Source organism: Pristis pectinata, chromosome 1 (genome assembly GCF_009764475.1).
Source record: "Pristis pectinata isolate sPriPec2 chromosome 1, sPriPec2.1.pri, whole genome shotgun sequence".
In the NCBI taxonomy this organism is placed as follows: domain Eukaryota; kingdom Metazoa; phylum Chordata; class Chondrichthyes; order Rhinopristiformes; family Pristidae; genus Pristis; species Pristis pectinata.
This window is the reverse complement of record NC_067405.1, coordinates 122,023,532-122,044,709: the sequence shown is the minus strand read 5'-3', so window position 1 is coordinate 122,044,709 and position 21,178 is coordinate 122,023,532. Positions and strand designations below refer to the sequence as shown.

Sequence of the window (21,178 nt, the reverse complement as noted above, 5' to 3'; positions counted from 1 at the left end):
GACCCACTGAAGCAACTTAAAAGGCGTCCTTGTACGTCCTCTCCTCTCTAAGTTTTTTTTATCTTTTACGGAGTTCCCACCCCCTTGAGGTTTAACCACTTCTACAGGTAGGTGTACATTTAGGGGTTTGGTTATTTTAGTTTAAGATCTTGGTGCACCATATGACTAAAATACAGAGTAAAATCCGGAGAGTTCCCACATGTGCAAGAAACGTAGCACATTTGACAATACTGCATTGAAGTTAATGAAGATCTTATCAACTCATGAAAACTACCAATGACTCCGGAGCATCTATCATGTTATCAAGCAGGTTTAACAGCCATTCAAAACTGTACATACTGAAAATCTGAAGTAAAAATGTAAAAAAAATGCTGGGAATATGCAATAGGTCAGGTGACATCTGTGGAAAGAAACAAAGTTCACCTTTCAGGTTGATGATAGAACTGGGAAAGTTCTGACGAAGGGCCTTTGACCTTAAAGGTGAACTCTATTTCTCTTTCCGTTGATGCGCCCTGACATTCTGGGTGTTTCCAGCACTTTCTGTTTTTGCTTCAAGAGCTACCAGTCAAATTGAAGAACTCTAGGAATGTAAGTCAAAAAAAGCATTGCTTTTAACTATCATTGTAAACATTTTACAGAGTATGAAATAAAGATTACAATGTACCTGACGTTTGAGTGAAACTGAAATTATTAAGCAAAATTTATTAAAAATATATGTAGCATTTTAGAATCCAATATATCTTGAAGTATCTATCATGTATATAAAATCTGTTTGCTTGGAACCAAAGAAGTTGTCTTGGAATATATAGTGGAATCTTGTTTAAGATGTTGGAAATTATGAAGGATGATCCGTTAAGTGTGGTGACTGGTGGGGTTGAAAATGAAGATCAGGGAAGACTAACCTTGCCTTGCCCAGGAGGGGAGAGGGAGCGAGTAGATGTGCATGAAATAGAACATAACAACACAGTGCAGGTCCTTCGGCCCACAATGTTGTGCCGACATTTTATCCCGCTCTAAGATCTATCTAACCCATCCCTCCCACATAGCCCTCCGTTTCTCTATCATTCATTTGGCTATCTAAGAGAAACAACATTTTTGAGAGCTCTATCAACTATTGTAAAGGGGAAGCCATGATTAAGGATAAAGAAAGACGTCTCAGAGGCACTATGTGAAAAGTCTCTGGGAGTCAAGGGGAAGGAAAGCATGCAGTAAAGCGGAGTTGAGCCAATGATGGTATCAGCCGTCGGAGCAGGCTCACAGGCCGACTGGCATAATCCTGCTTTTTCTTATGTAAATCACCATGGTGCACATAGCCAACGTGATTTTGGGTAGAGATTGTTATGGAGTAGATTATCGGCAAGTGGAGAAGGTGTAGCAGATTGAGGCCACTGTTTTGGGCACAAATCCATAATCTCTCGATCTTTAAAGAGTTTACAAATCAAGCGAAGGTAATACAGAAAACAGAAGGCGAAAAGGGACCAAAGGATAAAGAGGTTCTATCTACCAATGGACTTGTGTTACTAAAAAAGAAATTCGAACTAAGTTCATGCTTTTAAGTGTATGCATACCACTTAACCAAGAATAACGTTACACAAGTTTTAACTAAAGAAACACGGGAAATCTATTCGTTCGTCTATTTATGAACCAGCATTGGGCACGACGACAACAGCAGACATGAAGTGGTGCCCGGGCTCATCAGCGATCGCCGGTGTGTTTTGAGTCCTTTCGCTTTCCGTAGCGGTTCCTTCAGCTGCTGTCGCGTCTTGTGGATGTCAGGAAGGTGAAGTGAATTCCTGGGACTCGCCGAGCCAAGGCTGGGGCACGACGTGCTGCAGAGCGGGGATGGCAGAGGCCGAAATGAACTGGGTGGCAGAGGAGAGGAGCGGCCACTGTGCTGTTCTGGACGGTTGCTACCTGTATGTTTGGGGTGGTTATGTGGTAAGTTGCTAGCTGTGGGTACCGCCGCAGCGTTGCCTGGTGCGTCCTGCTGTGGCCTCCCACTCCCTCACCCGGGAATGTAAACATGTCTTAGTTCTGACAGTATTGCAATGTTTACATGGTGTGAACCTGAGCAATTGGATGTTCTCGACGCCAGCGACGTCAAAGTTGTACCTAATATGTGCAGTTTGCTGAATATTTAATTATTTTAACGTAAGAAACTGGAGGGCAGCAGACGGTTTTTTTCTGCCATTATTGTTGACAGGCAATCTAATGATGTGCAGAAGAGAGAAGAAAAATGTGACGTTTGGAAATAAGTGGTCCAGAAGGTAAGAAGTTGTGAGGCACCTAAAGAAAGGGGGAAAAAAACAGGCAGGAATCCGAGAATAAGAAGTTCATGTACTTTATTCATGTTTTAAAATTTTATTTTTTTAGTAACTGGTAGTTTTTGCTTAATTTAGCATTTTTTTTAGATGATATATTTGTGAAATTAGGAGGAAGCAACAAATGGGTGTTTGAAATGATTAACACATTTTAAAATATGAAATAAGAAGGGGTAGCAGCAGGAGGTGATCTGGCTCTTTGAATCTGCTCCACTGTTAATCAAGATCTTGGCTGGCCTACCTCGCTCTATTTTCCTGACCTATCCCTGTAACCCTTGATTCCCTCAATATCCAGAAATCTCTATCTGTTTGAATAAAGTCCATGACTGAACCTCCACAGCCCTCTCCTGAAGTGAACTTCAAATTTTCACCAGCCTCTGGGTGAAGAAATCGCTACTCATTCCACTCTTAAAGAGGTTCTCCCCAATTCTGAGACACTGTCCCCATTTCCAGACTCCTCAGCTAGGGAAACACTCCCTCCATGCAGCAATTCCCTATAAGAATTCTGTAAGATTCATTGAAATCCCCTCTCAATTTTCTAAACTCTGGGGAACACAGGCCAGGTATCTTTTACCTCTCCTTATTCAGCCAACCCACTGTCTTAGGAATGAGTCTGATGAATCTTCCTTGCTCTACCAGTGATAGGCCTATGGCACTGAAGCAGGCCCTTTGGACCACCACATACACCTGCATGGCAAGTCGACCCTTTTATTGGGTAAGGAGATCAAAACTCGGCACCATGTCTTATTTTTGCCAAGGCCCTATATATTTTCAGTAAGTCACTTTATCCCTATACTCAAATTATCTCATAATAAATGCTTACGTACTATTTGCCTATGTTATTTTATGCTGTATCTGCAAGTTAACTTTCGGTGACTCATGTACAAGGACATTCAAGTCTCCTTGAACATCAACATTTCTCAATCTCGCCATTTAAAAAAGAGTACTCTGCTGTACTGACCTCTCATTTATCCACATTACATTTCACTAATGTAATGTATTTTACAACACACTCACTAAGCTAAGCTTCCACTTGAAGCCTTTTTACATACAACTTCCTGTTCTGCATTATCAACAAAATGGGGAAATATGACACTTGCTCATTGTAGATTGTGAATAACTTATTCGCAAGCATCGATTCCTGTGGTAACTCATTGCTCCCAGCAGACACATTTATTACCCCAAATTCCATGTGCTGTACTCTTATTTACCATCCTCCTGTGTGGGCCTTTACCAAAAGTCTTCTAAAAATCTAAATACAGCACATCCATTGATTTCCCCTTAGCTGTTCTTCTGGTCATTCCTTTCAAGAGTGGATTAGTAAAAATGATTTTCTTCACATAAGTGCATGCTGATTGCCCAATCCTATTACTTCCAAGGCATTCTGTTATTACATCCTTCATAATAGATTCTGACATTTTCTCAGGACTGATGTTAGGTTAATTGGTTGGTAGTTCCCTGTTTTCTCTGTCCCTCCTTTCTTTATCTTACCTCCATTTTTAAATAATATGGTCCTATTTTCTTTCCTCTAATATGCAGGAACTATTTGAGAATATATGGAAATTATAGAATTTTGAAAGATGATAGCCGATGCATCCACTATTTGTAGAGCTTGGGATTTATCCACTTTTAGTACAACCAACTTCACCAATATATTTTTTAACCATTACTAATTTTGTACAGTTCTGCTTTTTTTCTTTCTTGGTATTTCTGGTAGTTATTTTTTCTTCCTTGAAGATAAACAAAGTATTTAACTTCTTTGCTATTTCATTATGGCTCATTGAATTTTCCTGCCTCTACAAGGGCCATGCATTTGACATTGCTGGTGTTTTCTTTTACGCAAGAAGCTCTTGCGGTCCCTTTTTCCACTTTTATGTGTCTTGCTAGTTTACTCTTATTCTACCTTTCCTTTCTTAATTGCTTGGTCCTCCTTTGCTGAGTTCTAAAACAGTCCCAATCCTCAGGCCTACTGCTACTTTAAGCAACTTTATAAGGAATACAATTTTTTCTTGGGCTCAAACATTTTCCAATTTAGTTATTTTTAACTTGACAAGAATAAATAGTAGTGTAGCAGTTAGCGTAACGCTATTACAATGTCAGTGACCTGGCTTCAATTCCGGCCACTGTCTGTAAGGAGTTTGTAAGTTCTCCCCGTATCTGTGTGGGTTTCCTCCGGGTGTTCTGGTTTCCTCCCACATTCCAAAGATGTACGGGTTAGGAAGTTGTGGGCGTGCTATATTGGCGCCGGAAGCGTGGCAACACTTGCGGGCTGCCCCCAGAACACTACACAAGAGATGCATTTCACTGTGTGTTTCGATGTACATGTGACTAATAAATTTGCCCTATTTTAAGAAACAAAATTTACCATGGCTCTCCTATTACTCATAAATGGCAAGGCCCGTAATTAATGCTCATCACTAATCATCCTTGGAAAAAATGATGCTGACCTGCCGCATTGAATCAATGCAATCCTTGAAGTGAAAGTACTGCATAGTGCTGTTAGGATATTCTAGGAATTTGATTCTGATGTAACTTCAAGGGGAATTTGCAGGTGTTGGTTTTCCCATATGCCCACTGTCCTAGATGGGAGAGTTTGTGGGCTTGGAAGAGACTGTTGAAGAAGCCTCGACAGATTGCTGCAGTGCATTTTTTTTTCAGATGGTACTGCAGCCATAGTGTGCGAGTAGTAGAGGATGTAAATATTCAGGAAACTGAATAGGATGCCTTTGATAAGACTTATTCTGAATGATGTTTTGGTATGGAAAATTGATGGATTTTTATAGACAGGTGGAGAGAATTCCATTAAATTCCAGGCTTGCGCTTTGTAGATGGAGGAGAGACTTTGGGGAAATCAGATGAGTTGTATTTTTACAAAAAGTCAACATTATTTATATCATTTGTATTTAATCAGTACAGGATATTAACTTTTCATTATTTGCTGTACCTAGCATATTTCTTATATTAATATAATGTCAACATATTGCATATTTGAAAGACAGAAACAGAAAATGCTGGAAGTACTTGGCAGGTCAGGCTGCATTTATAGGAAGAGAAACAAAGTCAACATTTCGAGATGGAGATCCTTTGTTAGATTTCCATGTTGGACAAGCTTTATGTACCTTGGCCCAGTCCCGTGGAGTCCACTGGCAGAAGGACTGTGGTCTTTCCCTATATAGCATTTGTGGAGGTTGCATCAAATCACACTATGCTCCTCAGTATGTAGTCCTGCATCTTGGAATATGCCAGTTTGCAGCTTTTCTTTTGGGACAGCTCCTTGCTCTGGAAGACCAGCAAGTTTTGGGCAGACCAAGTTGATGCATCATATAGCATCAGGTGATGATTGTCTCAGTGTGCTTCTCTCAATACAACCTATAGCGTCATGTGTTACTTAACTATTCAGGGTGACCCTTGACAAAGGGCACAGCACCCCTTTCCATAATTTCTTGGCAAACACAGACTCCAGAAGGAGATGGAGGAGGCTGCAATCCTGTGGCAGCCATCTTGAGATTGGCGTGCAATGGCATTGAGACTCCACCTGTCCATGAATGAGCTGACAAGAAGGACCTTTTTTCCCCACCAGCCAAAGGTCTTTGTGCTTGTTTGAAAGTTCTGGTGATGAGGCATTCTGCCAAATGACTTTGACGGTCTACTCAGGGAACCATCTATCAGGATCCACAATCTCTTTTGTCCAAAGGTCCTCCAGAGGTCTTCCATGAAGACTGTTGCCTGAGTGACTGGTGGTCAAAGGTGTTCTTCTGTGCAAACTTTTCTACAAGGTATGAGTCACTGCCCAACTGTATGGAACATTCTGTGGCAATATGGCCCCATCCATCCATTGTGGACTTGGAGAATCACTAGCACAAGTCCATTCTCAACACAAACAAAAACTTAGTCTTTGAACTCCAGGAAGGAGAGAAGCCTATTCAGTTTACTAATACACTCCATGTGCTCTTTCCCTGGTTGAACAAAGCATTTTTACACACATTTAGAGATGAGGTGCAGCATCTTCACCAGTGCACAAGCATTTAGTTACGACTTCTTGACCAATCTAAGACAAGAAGGGGTAAAGGTTATAGGAGCAGACAATATGTGGGAGGGCTAATTATGATGGATTTGGCAGGAACTTGGGAGAGTAAATTGGGAACAGATGTTTTTTGGGAAATGCACAGCAGAAGTGTAGAGGGGGTTTAGGGATCACTTGCTTGGGGTTCTGGATAGGTTTGTCTCACTGAGACAAGGAAAGGCTGGCAGGGTGAAGGAACCATGGTTGTCAAGAGAAGTGGAACATTTGGCCAGGAGGAAGAAGGAAGCATACTGAACATCTAGGAAGCAAAAATCAGACAGGACTCTTGAGAATCATAAGGTAGCCAGGAAGGAGCTTCGGAAGGGACATAGGAGAGAAGGCCTTGGCGACTAGAATTAAGAAAAACCCCAAGGTGTTCTACACATACATGAAGAACAGGAAGATGAACAGAGTGAGGGCAGGACCAATCAGGGATAAAGGGGGAAACGTGCACCTGGAGGCGGAGAAAGTAGGGGAGGTCCTTACTGAATACTTTGCTTCAGTGCTCGCTAGGGAGAGGGACTTTGATGAATGTGAAGTCAGCATAGAACAAGCTAATGTGCTGGAGCATGTTGACATTAAGAAAGAGGTAGTGTTGAAGCTTCTGAAAAACATTAGGATAGATACATCCCCAAGGCTGGATGCAATATACCCCAGCTTACTATGGGAAGCGAGGGAAGAGATTGCTGGGGCATTGACGATGATCTTTGCATCCTCCCTGGCCACAGGAGTGCTACCAGAGAATTGGAGGATGGCAGATGTTGTTCAAGAAAGGTAATAGGGATAATCCTGGGAATTATAGACCAGTGAGTCTTACGTCAGTGGTGGGCAAACTATTGGAGAGGTTTCTTAGGGATAGGATTTACAAGCATTTGGAGAAGTATAGTCTTACTAGGGATAGTCAGGTATTGCTTTATTATTGTCACGTACCAAGGTATAGTAAAAAGCTTGTGTTATGTACCAGCAACAAAAGAAACACACTAAGTCATGGATAAGTGTCAGAAACTATTTTATTAGTAACTACTTATAATAATAAGAAAAAGAAAAGTAAAAATGTTAGATCTTAAACATTAACCCCAAAACTAAACTCCAAGTGTGTATGTGGCAAATTCCCAAACTCCAAGTCCAGGAATAGTTCTCAAAGTTCAGTTCAGCAAGCCGTAAAGTGAAACGTGAGCAAAGGCCTCTGCGAAACCTCAGTTGACTGAAGAGAAAATGTAGAGAGAAAATAGAGAGTAATTACGAAATCCAAATGTTCCACGGTGGAACCCGTACGACACCTCAATCACTGATGATCTCCATTCCTTTGTTCCGAAGTATCTGCCACCCCGAAAAGCATTTGAGACGTGGCTGTCCACCGAAATACCCATTTCCTTCTACAGGTTAACGACAAAGTGGACTCCACTGCTTTATTCCAAAAATCCATATGTGGATTGTAGTGACAGACACAGTTATTGTTTTTCGTCCATTGATACAGAGACCAGCAGGCAGGGTGTCTCTCTCCTTTCTCTCTCTCTTTTGACTGACTCTGACTGAATCAAAATGTCAGCATGTCCTTATCTCCTGTTGTTGTGATCCCCACACACACATCCACACTACTGTGCTATGCCTTAAAGGGGCATTCACCAATAGTAACTTAATTCGTAACACTTGTCTTACAAACCGATGGTACAGGTCAATTCATTACACAGTGCAGTTACATTGAGTCAGTACTGAGTGCATTGATGTAGTACAGGCAAACAATAACAGTACAGAGTAAAGTGTCACAGCTACAGAGAAAGTGCAGTGCAATAAGGTGTGAGGTCATAGTCCATCTCATTGTATAAGGGAACCTTTCAATAGTCTTATCACAGTGGGGTAGAAGCTGTCCTTGAGTCTGGTGGTACGTGCCTTCAGACTTCTGTATCTTCTACCCGATGGAAGAGAAGAGAGAATGTCCCGGGTGGGTGGGTTCTTTGATTACGCTGGCTGCTTCACCAAGACGAGAGGTAAAGACAGAGTCCAAGGAGGGGAGGCTGGTGTCCGTAATGCACTGGGCTGTATCCACAACTCTCTGCAGTTTCTTGCGGTCCTGGGCAGAGCAGTTGCCGTACCAAGCCGTGATACATCCAGATAGGATGCTTTCTATGGTGCATCTGTAAAAGTTGGTGAGAGTCAAAGGGGACAAACCAACTTTCTTTAGCCTCCTGAGGAAGTAGAGGTGCTGGTGAGCTTTCTTGGCCATGGCATCAACGTGATTTGACCAGGACAGGCTGTTGGTGATGTTCACTCCCAGGAACTTGAAGCTCTCAACCCTCTCGACCTCAGCACCATTGATGTAGACAGGTGCATGTACACCGACCCCTTTCCTGAAGTCAATGACCAGCTCTTTTGTTGACATTGAGGGAAAGGTTGTTGTCATGACACCATTCCACTAAGCGCTCTATCTCCTTCCCGTACTCCGACTCATCGCTGTTTGAGATACGGCCTACAACGGTGGTATCATCTGCAAACTTGTAGATGGAGTTAGAGCAGAATCTGGCCACCCAGTCATGAGTGTATAGGGAGTAGCGTAAGGGGCTGAGGACTCGGCCTTGTGGGGCACCAGTGTTGAGAATAATCATGCCAGAGGTATTGCTGCCTATCCTCACTGATTGTGGACTGTTTGTTAGAAAGTCAAGGATCCAGTTGCAGAGGGAGATGTTGAGTCCTAGGTCTCGGAGTTTGGTGACAAGCTTGCTTTTGGTATTATTGTATTGAAGGCAGAGCTGTAGTCAATAAACAATAGTCTAACGCAGGTGTCTTTACTGTCCAGATGCTCCAGAGCTGAGTGTAGGGCCAGGGAGATTGCTTCTGCTGTAGACCTGTTTCGGTGATAGGTGAATTGCAGTGGGTCAAGATTGTCTGGGAGGCTGGAGTTGATGCGTGCCATGAACAACCTCTCAAAGCACTTCATGGCAGTGGATGTCAGAGCCACTGGTTGGTAGTCATTGAAGCATGTTACCTTGATTTTCTTCGGTACTGAGATGATGGTGGTCTTCTTAAAACAGGTGGTAACCTGAGATTGAAGCAGGGAGAGGTTAAATATGTCCACAAATACTTCTGCCAGCTGATCAGTACAAGATCTGAGCACACGGCCAGGGACACCATCTGTGCTTTCCTCGTGTTCACTCTCCAGAAGACCAATCTTACGTCCTTTACTGTGATCACAGGTTGAGCTTCATTGGTGGCTGTCAGGGTGGATGGTGACAATCCACTTCCCTTCTGTTCAAAACGCGCATAGAATGCCTTAAGTTCATCTGGAAGGGATACGCTGTTGTTAGCTATGCAGCCCGACTTCGTCTTGTAGCCTGTTATGGCATGTAAGCCCTGCCATAACTGATGCCTGGTCAGGGACTCTATTTGGAGTTGGTATTGCCTCTTGGCATCCCTAATAGCTTTCTGAAGGTCATACCTCGATTTCTTGTACAGATCAGGATCACCCAGATTTGTGTGCAGCAGTCCTCTCCTTCAGTAGGAGTGGATCTTTCGGTTCATCCATGGTTTCCTGTTTGGGAACACCTGTATTGTCTTCTTTGGTACACAGTCCTTCACCACACTTGCTGATAAAGTCTGTGATGATGGTGGCATACTCATCAAGGCTGGCAGCTGAGTCTTTGAACATGGGACCAGTCCACTGTCTCAAAGCAGTCACATAGGAGCTCATCTGTTTCCTCAGACCAGCACTGCACGACTCTCCATACCGGATCCTCCCGTTTCAGTTTCTGTTTGTATGTAGGGAGGGAGGAAGTACGGCCTGGTGGTCCTGATTTCCCAAAGTGAGGACAAGGGGTGGCTCAAAAGGTATCTTTGGTTGTATAGCAGTGGTCAAGGGTGTTGGCGCCCCTGGTGGAGCAGGAGATGTGCTGATAGTATTTGGTAACACACGCTTGAAGTCCCCTGTGATGATGTAGAGGGCCTCAGGGTATCCTGTCTCAAGGTTGTTGACCACGGAATATAGCTCATTGAGTGCAGGCTTAATGTCTGTCTGTGGTGGGATGTAGACTGCCATCAGGACAGCTGAAGTGAACTCCCTTGGCAGAGAGAAAGGTTTTCAACTTCACCATTAGATGTTTCAGGCTGGGTGAGCAGGAGCTCGCCAGCACCGTCGCGTCCAAGCACCATAAGTTATTGATTAAGAAGCAGACCCTCCAGCTTTAACTTTGCCTGAGGACGCTGTACGGTCCATTCGATGAATCGAGAAGCCCTCCAGTTGATAGCATAGTTAGGTGAGGCAGGTGTGAGTCACGTTTCAGTGAGACATAGTGCACAACGGTCCCTCGGTTTCCCTTTGGTAGGTCAGTCTTGCCCTTAGTTCATCAACTGTTCTCAATGGACTGGGACGTTAGCTAGTAGAATGCTGGGGAGGGGGTTTGTATCCAGCATGGCTTTGTGAGGGGCAGCTCGTGTCTCAGAAGCCTAATTGAGTTTTTTGAGGAGGCGACAAACAAATTGATGAAGGTAGAGTGGTGGGGTATGGTGTATATGGATTTTAGTAAGGCATTTGACAAGGTTCCTTGAGGTAGGCTCATCCAGAAAGTCATGAGGCATGGGATCCATGGAAACTTGGCTGTGTGGGAATTGGAATTGGCTTACCCACAGAAGGCAGAGGATGAATGTAGATGGAGCATATACAGCCTTGAGGATGGTGACTAGTCGTGTTCCACAGGGATCTGTTCTGGGACCCCTGCTGTTTGTGATTTTTTTTTTGTAAATGACTTGGATGAGGAAGTAGAGGAGTAGGTTAGTAAATTTGCAGATGACACAAAGGTTGGAGGGGTTGTGGATAGTGGGATATAGACAAGATGCAGAGTTGGGCAGACAAATGACAGATGAGGTTCAGTCCAGAAAAGTGCAAAGTGATACACTTTGGAAAGATCAAACTTGAGGGTGGAGTACAAGGTTAATGACAGGATCGTTAACAGTGTGGAGGAACAGAGGGATCTTGGGGTTCAAGTTCATAGATCCTCAAAGAAGCCACGCAAGTTGAAAGGGTGGTTAAGAGCCGTGAGGTAATGTTTGCGGCTCTATAAAACTCTGGTTAGACCACATTTAAGATTATTGTGTTCAGTTCTGGTCACCTCATTATAGGAAGGATGTGGAAGCTTTAGAGAGGATGTAGTGGAGATTTACCAGGATGCTGCCTGGATTAGAGAACACGTCTAATGAAGAAAGGCTGACCGAGCTAGGGCTTTTTCTCTTTGGAGCGTAGGAGGATGAGAGGCAGCTTGACAGAGGTGTACAAGGTTACAAGAGGTATAGATAGAGTGGACAGCCAGCACCTTTTTCCAGGGCAGCAATGGCCAATATCGAGGTAGGTTTTTTTACACAGAGTGGTGGGTGCCTCGAACGCACTGCCAGGGGTGGTGTTTAGATGCTGATACAAGAGGGGACACTTAAAAGACTCTTGGATGTAAGAAAAATGGAGGGAAGGATTAGATTGATCATGGAGTAGGTTTATATTGATCGGCACAACATTGTGGTGTACTGTTCTCTATTAAGAAGGTGTACCATCAGTAGCTTCCGACATCACTTTCCCAACATGATTTCATGTGCCTTGCAGTCCTGTGCCTCTAGTTGGAGTCTGGTGTTGTCATGCAAAAAAATATGCCTTTGTTCAGATAAGGCCTTGGATACAATGGTGATAGCTGTAGGAGCAGGTTCATTATGTCCAGTTATCACATTCCTTGAGGGGCCGCTTTATTCTCTTATCTGCACAAACCAAGTCTGACATTTGATGGAGTAAAAGAACACTTTTGTTTTGCACTATGCTTTTAAGGTATAGTAGGCAAATTAATGCTGCACAGTATTTTTCCTGTGTCCATAATTGTATTGCCTCATTCCTTTGCAACACTTGGGATAAATAGAACCTTGTCACTTAGTGACGTGGTGTTTGTGTACCCCAGGTTACACAAGGAGCTTGATGCAGCTGCACACGAGGTAGCTACTGATATCAAGGCCACTTTGTGTATATTTTTTCCTCCCTTTTGTGTGGAGATTTGAACATTGCTTCCATGCTCCATTTTGGATCACTAGATGAAATGGAAAATGGCTCAGCTGACTGATACAGTTTAGGAGCAGAGAATAGGCCACACCTACACCACATACAGCATTGGGAAGAACACCTTGCACCTGATGACCAGGTTATTTACCACAACTGAGAGGCAGTGCCACTTCCATATTTCCATTGTCTGTTTTACCTTGGCTATGAGTTCTTGGTGCATTGTCTAGCTTCTCTGAACCACATTCCCAGCTTTCTGCAGCATACCAGTCTCTGACCTGGTACTGTAGTTGAAGTAATTATGTACATAGTCCAGTTAAGATTCTGTTTAATGATAATCCTCAGTCTGATGGTAGGGAAACAAATACAAAGTTATTCTCTTATTTGGAGATGAACATTATTTGGGATCTTTGTTGGTATGACTATTACTTGCCACATGAGTCCATACCTAAGCATGAATGTTTATTAGGTTTTGTTGCATGGAGGCACAAAATGCACAATTTTCTGAAGGGCTGTGAACAGAATCCAGTCATGGACACAATGTAATTATAGTAAGCATTCCTATTTCTTGCCTCAGGATGGAGGCAAGGTCATTTATGAAACAACTGAAGATGATTAGGTTCAGGATACTGCCTTGAGGATGTCCATGAACGATGTCCTGAGATATGACTGACCTCCAACCACAACTTCTATGTGCTAATTATGACTTCAGTTGAGTTTTCTTCTTGATTCCTGTTGATTTTAATAAGTCTCCTTGATACCACACTTAGTCAAAATCTGCCTTGATGTTGAATACAGCCACTCTCACTTTGTGATCTAGTGCTGAATGGTCCTGGCAAAAACTAAACTGAGCACGTCATTGGTGAGTAAGTGCCACTTTTTAAGCACTGTTGATTACACCTATTGCTTTGCTGATGAATGAGTAGACTGATCAAAGAGAAATTAGCTGGACTGGATGAATCATATATTTCATGAGTAAGATGTGCACACTTTCCAATCGTTAGGTTGTTAGCAGTATTAGAACAGCTTGGCTGAAGATGTGACTAGTTCTAGAGCACAGTTCTTCAACACTGCTTCAGATATGTTGTCAGGACCTATAGCCTTTCCTGCATCCAATACATCAGCTAATTTTTGATATATGGAATGAGTCAAATTGTCTGAAGATTGGTTTGATGCTGGGATCCCTCGGAGGAGGCCAAGATGGATCAACCACTTGGAACCTTGACCAAAAATGTTTACAAAGACTTTGGCCTCTTTTGTTTGTGTATATATGCTGGGCTCCTCCATAATTGAAAATCAGGATGGTTTGGAGCTAGATCCTCTTTGTTAGTTGGTCAATTGTCTATTGCCATTTAGAACTGGATGCAACAGGATGATTGATCTTTGATCCATGGTTTTGAGATTGCATTTGCTCTGTCACTGACACATTGCTTCTGCTGTTTAGCTCGCATGTAATCCTATGTTGTAGCTTCACCATGTTGCTAACTCATTTATCTGGTTATACTTCTGTTTTGCTGTTTGGTTGTTTTGAGCTAGGATTAGTGGTAGTGGTACAATAAACTGTGAGGTTAGATTGGATTTCTTTATTAGTCACATGTACATCGAAACACAGTGAAATGCATCTTTTGTGTAGAATGTTCTGGGGGAAGCCCACAAGTGTTGCCACACTTCCAGTGCCAACATAGCATGCCCACAACTTCCTAACCCGTATGTCTTTGGAATGTGGGAAGAAACCAGAGCACCCGGAGGAAACTCACGTAGTTACGGGGATAACTTACAAACTCCTTACAGACAGTGGCCGGAATTGAACCCAGGTCGCTGGTGCTGTAATAGTGTTATGCTAGCCGCTACACTACTGTGCCTGCTCTAAACTGTAATTCCCATACCGGAAGTCGAACCCAGCTGCCTTGGTGAAAACCAGGAATCCAAACCACTAGACCTTAAGGTTATAGATTGGGGTGGAGTACAGTTCTATTTCTTTTGGCCCAAGTGCTAGGTGGATGGCAAGGCTTGAGTTTCAAGATCCTCTGTTGTAAATCTATCCAATTTTGCATAGTGATGCTCCTATTTTGTTGCATGGGATTATCAGTGTGAAGATAGAATTTCATCTCCACAGGACTTTGCAGTATCACTCCTGACAACTCTCATGGGTATTTGCATCTATGAAGCTCAATCTGGCAGTTATCTCCTGGTCAGTTTGAACACGGATTGAGCCACTGTGGTACTTTTAATGAAGAACATTGATACTCCGAGTTTCAAGAGTACTTTTATTCTAAAGGAGTTTGATGGGTGAGCAACTAGAGAAATATATTGCTTGTGTTTATTCAACCAAGTTAAGTCACTAAGCAATGAAATTGTTTTGCTCAAGGGTACCATGGAGACACTGAAGGGCCCAGTGTCTATTTTGCCACCTTTATTGATTGTTACTTTGTCGGATAAGCAATGTGACAAATTGGAAACAATCAGTCCTGAAAGAGTAGAGGTTGCCACCATTTTAGTATCTCAAAGACTGAAGTTGTTATCTTTGGTTTCCACCATAAACTGTGCCTCCTCACAATGGATTCTGTCCTTCTCTTTGGCCATTGCCTGACATTTGATCAAGACAATTCATGACCTTGGTGTCATATTTGGCTTTGCAGGATGCTTCTGGAGACATCTTCACCCCACTAAGGTCATCTGCTACCTTCATAATATCATCCTCATTTGCCCATATTTTACCTTAACTCTTTAACAAGTCACTATCCATATCTTTAACTGTAGACTTCACTGTTGTATTGTTAGCCTAGCTCCAAATGCTCCTTCTTTAAATTGTCATCCTTGTTTTCAAACGGCCTGCCTACCTTTTCTCTGTGAACTTCTCTGAGTACAACTTTCCAAAATCACATGTGCTCCTCCAATTCCGACCTCTTGTGTATCTTGGATTTTAATTGCTCCACCACTTGTGACCTTGTACTGTGCTTTCAATACCAGAAGCTCTAGAATTCCCTTCCTAAATCTCCACCTTTAAGATGCTCAGTTAAAATTGCGGCCTTTGATTAAGCCTTTGGTTGTACGAACTAACTTTTTTTTCTGCTTCAGTGTCTAATTTAATTTGATAACACTTTTGTAATGTGCCTTGGGTGATGTATTGTGTTAGAGATGCAATATATGCACAAATTATTATTGATGGACTTTGAACAATTGGGGTGGTTATATGCACTTTAACGCTCTCTACCAGTCTAATGTACCACACCAAGTTATGATAGAATTCACCCTGCAGTTTGAGAGGGAGAAGCTAAAATCAAATGTATCAGTATTACAGTTGAGTAAAGGTAATTACAGGCATGAGAGAGGAGCTGGCCAAAGTTGGTTGGAAAAGGACCATAGCAGAGATGATGGTAGAGCAGCAATGGCAGGAGTTTCTGGGAGTAATTCAGAAGAGACAGGATCATTTCATCGCAAAGATGAAGAAGCATTCTAAAGGGAGGATGAGGCAACCATGGCTGACAAAGAAAGTCAAAGATAACATAAAAGCAAAAGAGAGGGCAAACAAAATTACAAAAATTAGTGGGAAGCTACAGGTTTTGTGAAGCTTTTAAAAATCAACAGAAAGCAACTAAAAGCAATATATGAAGGTAAGCTAGCCAATATAACCAAAAGTTTTTTTCAGATATATAAAGAGTAAAAGAGAGGCAAGAGTGGATAGTGGACCACTGGAAAATGATGCTGGAGAAGTAGTAATAGGGTACAAAGAAATCAACTGAATAAGTATTTTGTGTCAGTCTTCACTGTGGAAGACACCAGCAACATGCCAGAAATTTGAGAGAGTCTGGGCAGAAGTGAGTGTAGTTGCTATTACTAAAGAGAAGGAGCTTGGGAAACTAAATAGTCTGAAGGTGGATAAGTCACCTGGACCGGACAGACTACACCACAGGGTTCTGAAAGAGGTAGCTGAAGAAATTGTGAAGGCATTAGTAGTGATCTTTCAAGAATCACTATAGAGTCGGGAATGGTTCCAGTGGACTGGAAAATTGAAAATATCACTTTACTCTTATTGAATTGATGGCCTTGTGGCCAAGTTTGCAGATGATATAAAGATAAGTGGAGGGGCAGGTAGTGTTGAGGAAGTAGGGAGTCTGCAAAAGGACTTGGACAGGTTGGGAGAATGGACAAAGAAGAGGCAGATGGAATACAGCATAGGGAAGTGTATGGTCATGCACTTTGGTAGAAAGAATAAAGGCATAGTCTTTTTTCTAAATGGGGAGAGAATTCTGAAATCGGAGGTGCAAAGGGACTTAGTAATCCTAGTGCAGGAATCCCTAAAGGTTAACTTGCAGGTTGAGTCGGTAGTAAGGAAGGCAAATTCAATGTTAGCATTCATTTCGAGAGGACTAGAATATAAAAACAAGGATGTAATGTTGAGGCTTTATAAAGTGTTCGTCAGACCACTTTTAGAGTATTGTGAGCAGTTTTGGGCCCCATATCTAAGGAAGGATGTGCTGGAATTGGAGAGGATCCAGAGGAGGTTTACAAGAATGATCCCAGGGATGAAAGGATTAACATGTGAGGAGCGTTTGATGGTTCTGGGCCTGTACTGGCTGGAGTTTAGAAGGATGAGGGGGATATGTCATTGAAAACTACCAAATATTGACAGGCCTGGATACAGTGGATGTGGAGAGGATGTTTCCAGTAGTGGAAGAGTCTAGGACCAAAGGGCACAGCCTCAGAATAAAAGGCCAACCCTTTAGAACAGAGATGAGGAGGAATTTCTTTAGGCAGAGGGTGGTGAATCTGTGGAATTCATTGCCACAGATGGCTGTGGAGGCCAAGTCATTGGTTATATTTAAAACTGAGGTTGATAGATTCTTGATTACTAAGGGTGACAAAGGTTATGGGGAGAAGGCAAGAGAATGGGGTTGAGGGGGAAAAATAAATCAGCCATGATCAAATGTGGAGCAGACTCAATGGGCCAAGTGGCCTAATTGTGCTCATATGTCTTATGGTCTTAAATTGGTGCTTTAAACTAGGTTTAGGTGGAGTTTGAGTATAGAAAATTGTAACGAGAGATTCTGAGTCCTTATTTAGTTTTCATGTCTTCCATCTTTTCCTTAAGTAGATTCTGCACTCATAGCTTTGAGTGTAACCTGACCTGACCAATATTTAGATGGTAGCAAAACTAGCAGTTGTATACTTTCATTTTGCATGCTTGCCAGAATTCATCACATAGTGCCCAGTGATTTTCTTATCAAGCATTGTGTGGATCAAGAATCAACAAGTTTTGGCAGAGGAATTCAATGATATACTGCTGGTATTTCTTGGTGTTCTGCATCTGAAAATTGAAATGGAATACAGTTGTAAACATTTTCTGGTTGAACTGTGCTGTTTCAGAAAGTTGATTAGGTACTTACTTTTGAGTGTTTTATGGGAAAGTATAATGTTTTGATCAGGGAGTGACTGTTATTGGTCACTCCCAATATAGGCATGCTCTCATTTAAAATGATGCCTTCTGGGGCAGCCGGCAGCCCAGCATTGGGAACCTGACACAAAAGTTGCCTCTTAATTATTTTTAAATCGTTTCCTGCTCTGCTCAGATCTTCCTGTTCCCAGTCATAGAAATATCACTCTCCCTCTGACCTCCAACCTCCTGCTATCACTCTAAACAGAAAAATAATTATGCTTCACACACAATGGATTCATTGTCTAATAGATTTAAGGTGCCCAGTTTACAATCCTGGGCACTTGGACATTTCCAGCTGGAAAGTTTTTATCTCAAACAAAATTTATCACAAAAACATTTTATTTTGTGCAACTGAGTTGATCTATAAGTAGCAGCAATTTTCCATCTGTATTATGTTATGATTGTAGCATAATATGTTTGCAATTGAATGCCTTTTTAAAAGGTAACTCTTGAACCTTCATATTGTTTGCAGGAACTATTCTTTGGCAGTGTACATTTGTATGGCACATAAAACCTCAAAGTTAACTGTCAAGTTTTAAAGCTAATATATTTTCTTTTGTGATCATCTTTCTTTGGCAACAGTTGTACAGTCCTGAATAATGTTTCTAGCAATAAATAATCAAATCCAAGCAAATCACATATTCTTAAATAGAAAGTCCTGCCATGACAAATATATTTAATTACAGTGAAAGCTTCATGACCGTAAGTTTACTAAAAGATTAAACTCTCCTTCATTTTTTTTTCTCTTCCCTCCAATTTCTCCCCCCCCCCCCCCCCAACTACCAGTGGCCCTTTTGTACCTCTGCCCCAGTTGTCATTTTAAACTCCCACATGAAAAGCGGGGAATACGCACAGTTTAGGAGCCCCGTTCTGCGGCTACCCAAAATCAAATACAAATCCAAGCGATCTGTAACATGTTATGTGTCAGAGGCCTGGTTTCCTCCCCCCACCCCGTTCGGAGGTATCCAGGGCCATTATCCCCTTTGCTGTCCCAGTTGAGGACAGGACGCGTCTCCACCGTGGCTTTTGATCTTGGAGAAGGCAAAGCTTCAACCGCGCGAAGTTCCAACGGTTGGCCCGGCGGCTCGTGCAGGGTTTGCCACCCGCAGTGTTGGCTCACATTGGTCCACACTCCCGGCGTCTGATTGGCCAAGGCGCTCAAAGGCCGCCCTTGATTGGTTGCGCGGTGCATTGAGCGCGGGCTGGGTGGAGTGCGGCTCAGGTCGGTGTGACAGGGCGGGGCGGCTCCGTCGACGGGTCGGGCAATTCAAACGCCACGCGTGGAGGTTGGTGAACCACTGGCCCAGCTTTTAAAATGGCTGAAACCCAATATTGGTCCCGGAGGATACAGGAAAAACCATCACCACGCGGTATTTAACGACGGATTTCTTTACGTGTGGGGAGGTTATGTGGTAAGTATTACTCTAATTCGCCCCATATAACGGTTTCAGTGACTCCGTGTGGGACTCTTCATTTTTAAAAAAAATGTAACCCTCTAGTTTGCATTCGTGCCATATGTGCCCTACTGAATGCTGTTGGGCAAGTGCGTACTAGTATTTGAGAAGGAATTGCAGGTTGCAGCCTGTTGAAACTTAACAATCGGGAATGCCCAGGTGAGGAGAATGGCTGACGGTCACATGAAGTTCTCCAAGTTGCTGCGTGCAGCTGGACCATCGTGCTTTCTTAGTGGCGTTGATTTGTCTTCGAGAAAGTTAAACGATTTGGTCAGCAGATGTTGCTTGAAAGAGGGAGATCGGTTCACGAATTATCTGCCGACTTGTGTGGTTTGCACCCTGTGATGTCAAAGTTCCAATGCAAAATACCTTGAGGCAAATCGATCTGTTGAGGATGGGGAGAGTGAAAGAAACAAGTTTGAAGTGAAAAGAAAATTGCTTGCACAACGTTCATGTAAGTAACTTCTAAATTTGTATATGTACAGCGAGGAATCATAAAATTCAGCTAAGGTTCTCAAACTTGGGTCAGTAATAAATCATGTAAAGATAATGTAATTTTATTTCCCAATGAGCAGTGAACGGGAAAATAGATTTCAATCCATTTAAAAATGTTACTTTTTCAGGCTGTTAATATAATTATAGCAGTTGAATCTCTTTGTGATGTCATGAAAGGGTGCTTGTTACAGCAACTAATGTAATTATGAAAACTTTTTCATGCAAATGTAGCAATTCCTAAAGTATAAATTGATAATAAAGAACCTGGCTTTCATACCCTCAGCCAACTAAGCTCCAGAAGGGCCATTGATGAGAATAAACGTATTATAACAATTATACTTGTAGTTTAATGATATTTTAGAGGATCAGCAAATAATTATTTGTCCATCAATTTAAGTACTTATCCTTATTGACAATGTTATATCTGAATAAAGGACAGAAATTTAGGTATGTTTGTAGCCTACCTTGTCGATACTTTTTTCACAATCATGTCAGCATAGATTTGCCAATCCTTCAGGCTTTTCCTGCAGATCTCGGGATTAATAATCTGGGCCTTAGTACAAGCAATTTTTAGAAGAAATAAACATCTGAAAAAGATTATTTAAAAACAATTTTAAGCAATATTTTTATAACTAAAGCAAGAGTGGGGAAGATGGTTATTTGGATTGTGCAGTTAGATATGGGAATTAACATTATAAGAACATAAGAAGTAAGCCATTTGGCCTAAGAGATGATGGCTCATCTTTTCTGAATAACCCCTTGTCCCTCTACATGAAGAAATTTCTTCTCAACTCAAACCTAAATGGCTGACTCCATCTTTTGGGACTGTGACCCCTGGTTCTAGAAACACCAGCAAGGGGAAACATCCCTGCATCTATCCCAACAAGTCCCTTAAGAACTTTGTCCATTTTATTGCAATTACATCTCGTCCTTTTAAATTCAACCATGTCAGATTCTCTGTAGGGCAAGGCCTTCCATCCAGGAATCAATTTTTGCTTAATGAACCTTCACTGCACTCTATTGCAAGCATAACCTTCCTTGAATAGGAAGGCAAGTTCTTTTCACAATATTCCACATGCATTCTCACCAGGGCTCTGTATAATTGCAGCAAGTCTTCAGGTGGCGCAATGGTGGTATAGTCACTGCCTCACATCACCAGAGACCTGGGTTCAGTCCTGACCTTGGGTTCTGTGTCTGTGGATTTTGCGTGTTCTTCCTGTGACTGCATGGGTTTTCTCCCACATCCCAAAGATCTGCAGGTTGATAGGTTAATTGGTCACTGTAGATTGCCTGTAGTGTGTAGGTGAGTGGTAGCATCTGGGAGGAGTAGGAATCAGGCTCAAAGCTGATGACCTGGAATCTGAGCTTCAAACATTGCAGTGCATCAAG

The 21,178-nt window shown here is 42.3% G+C and overlaps 1 protein-coding gene across 4 annotated transcripts in view; it reads left to right on the top strand.

Annotated features, from left to right (window-relative positions):
* The first annotated feature begins 8 nt into the window (after positions 1 to 8).
* The window catches only part of LOC127568755 (kelch domain-containing protein 1), an 85,439-nt gene continuing 64,269 nt past the window's right edge, over positions 9 to 21,178 (top strand). For 2 of the 4 annotated variants that reach the window (XM_052012885.1, XM_052012874.1), the window contains exon 1: positions 1,749 to 1,938. In XM_052012885.1, coding sequence (XP_051868845.1) covers positions 1,843 to 1,938 — 96 coding nt within the window. In that variant the 5' untranslated portion in view covers positions 1,749 to 1,842. Of the gene's footprint in view, positions 108 to 1,748; positions 1,939 to 21,178 lie in introns of those variants that run through there. The other 2 variants (XM_052012904.1, XM_052012894.1) reach the window with 2 other exon arrangements.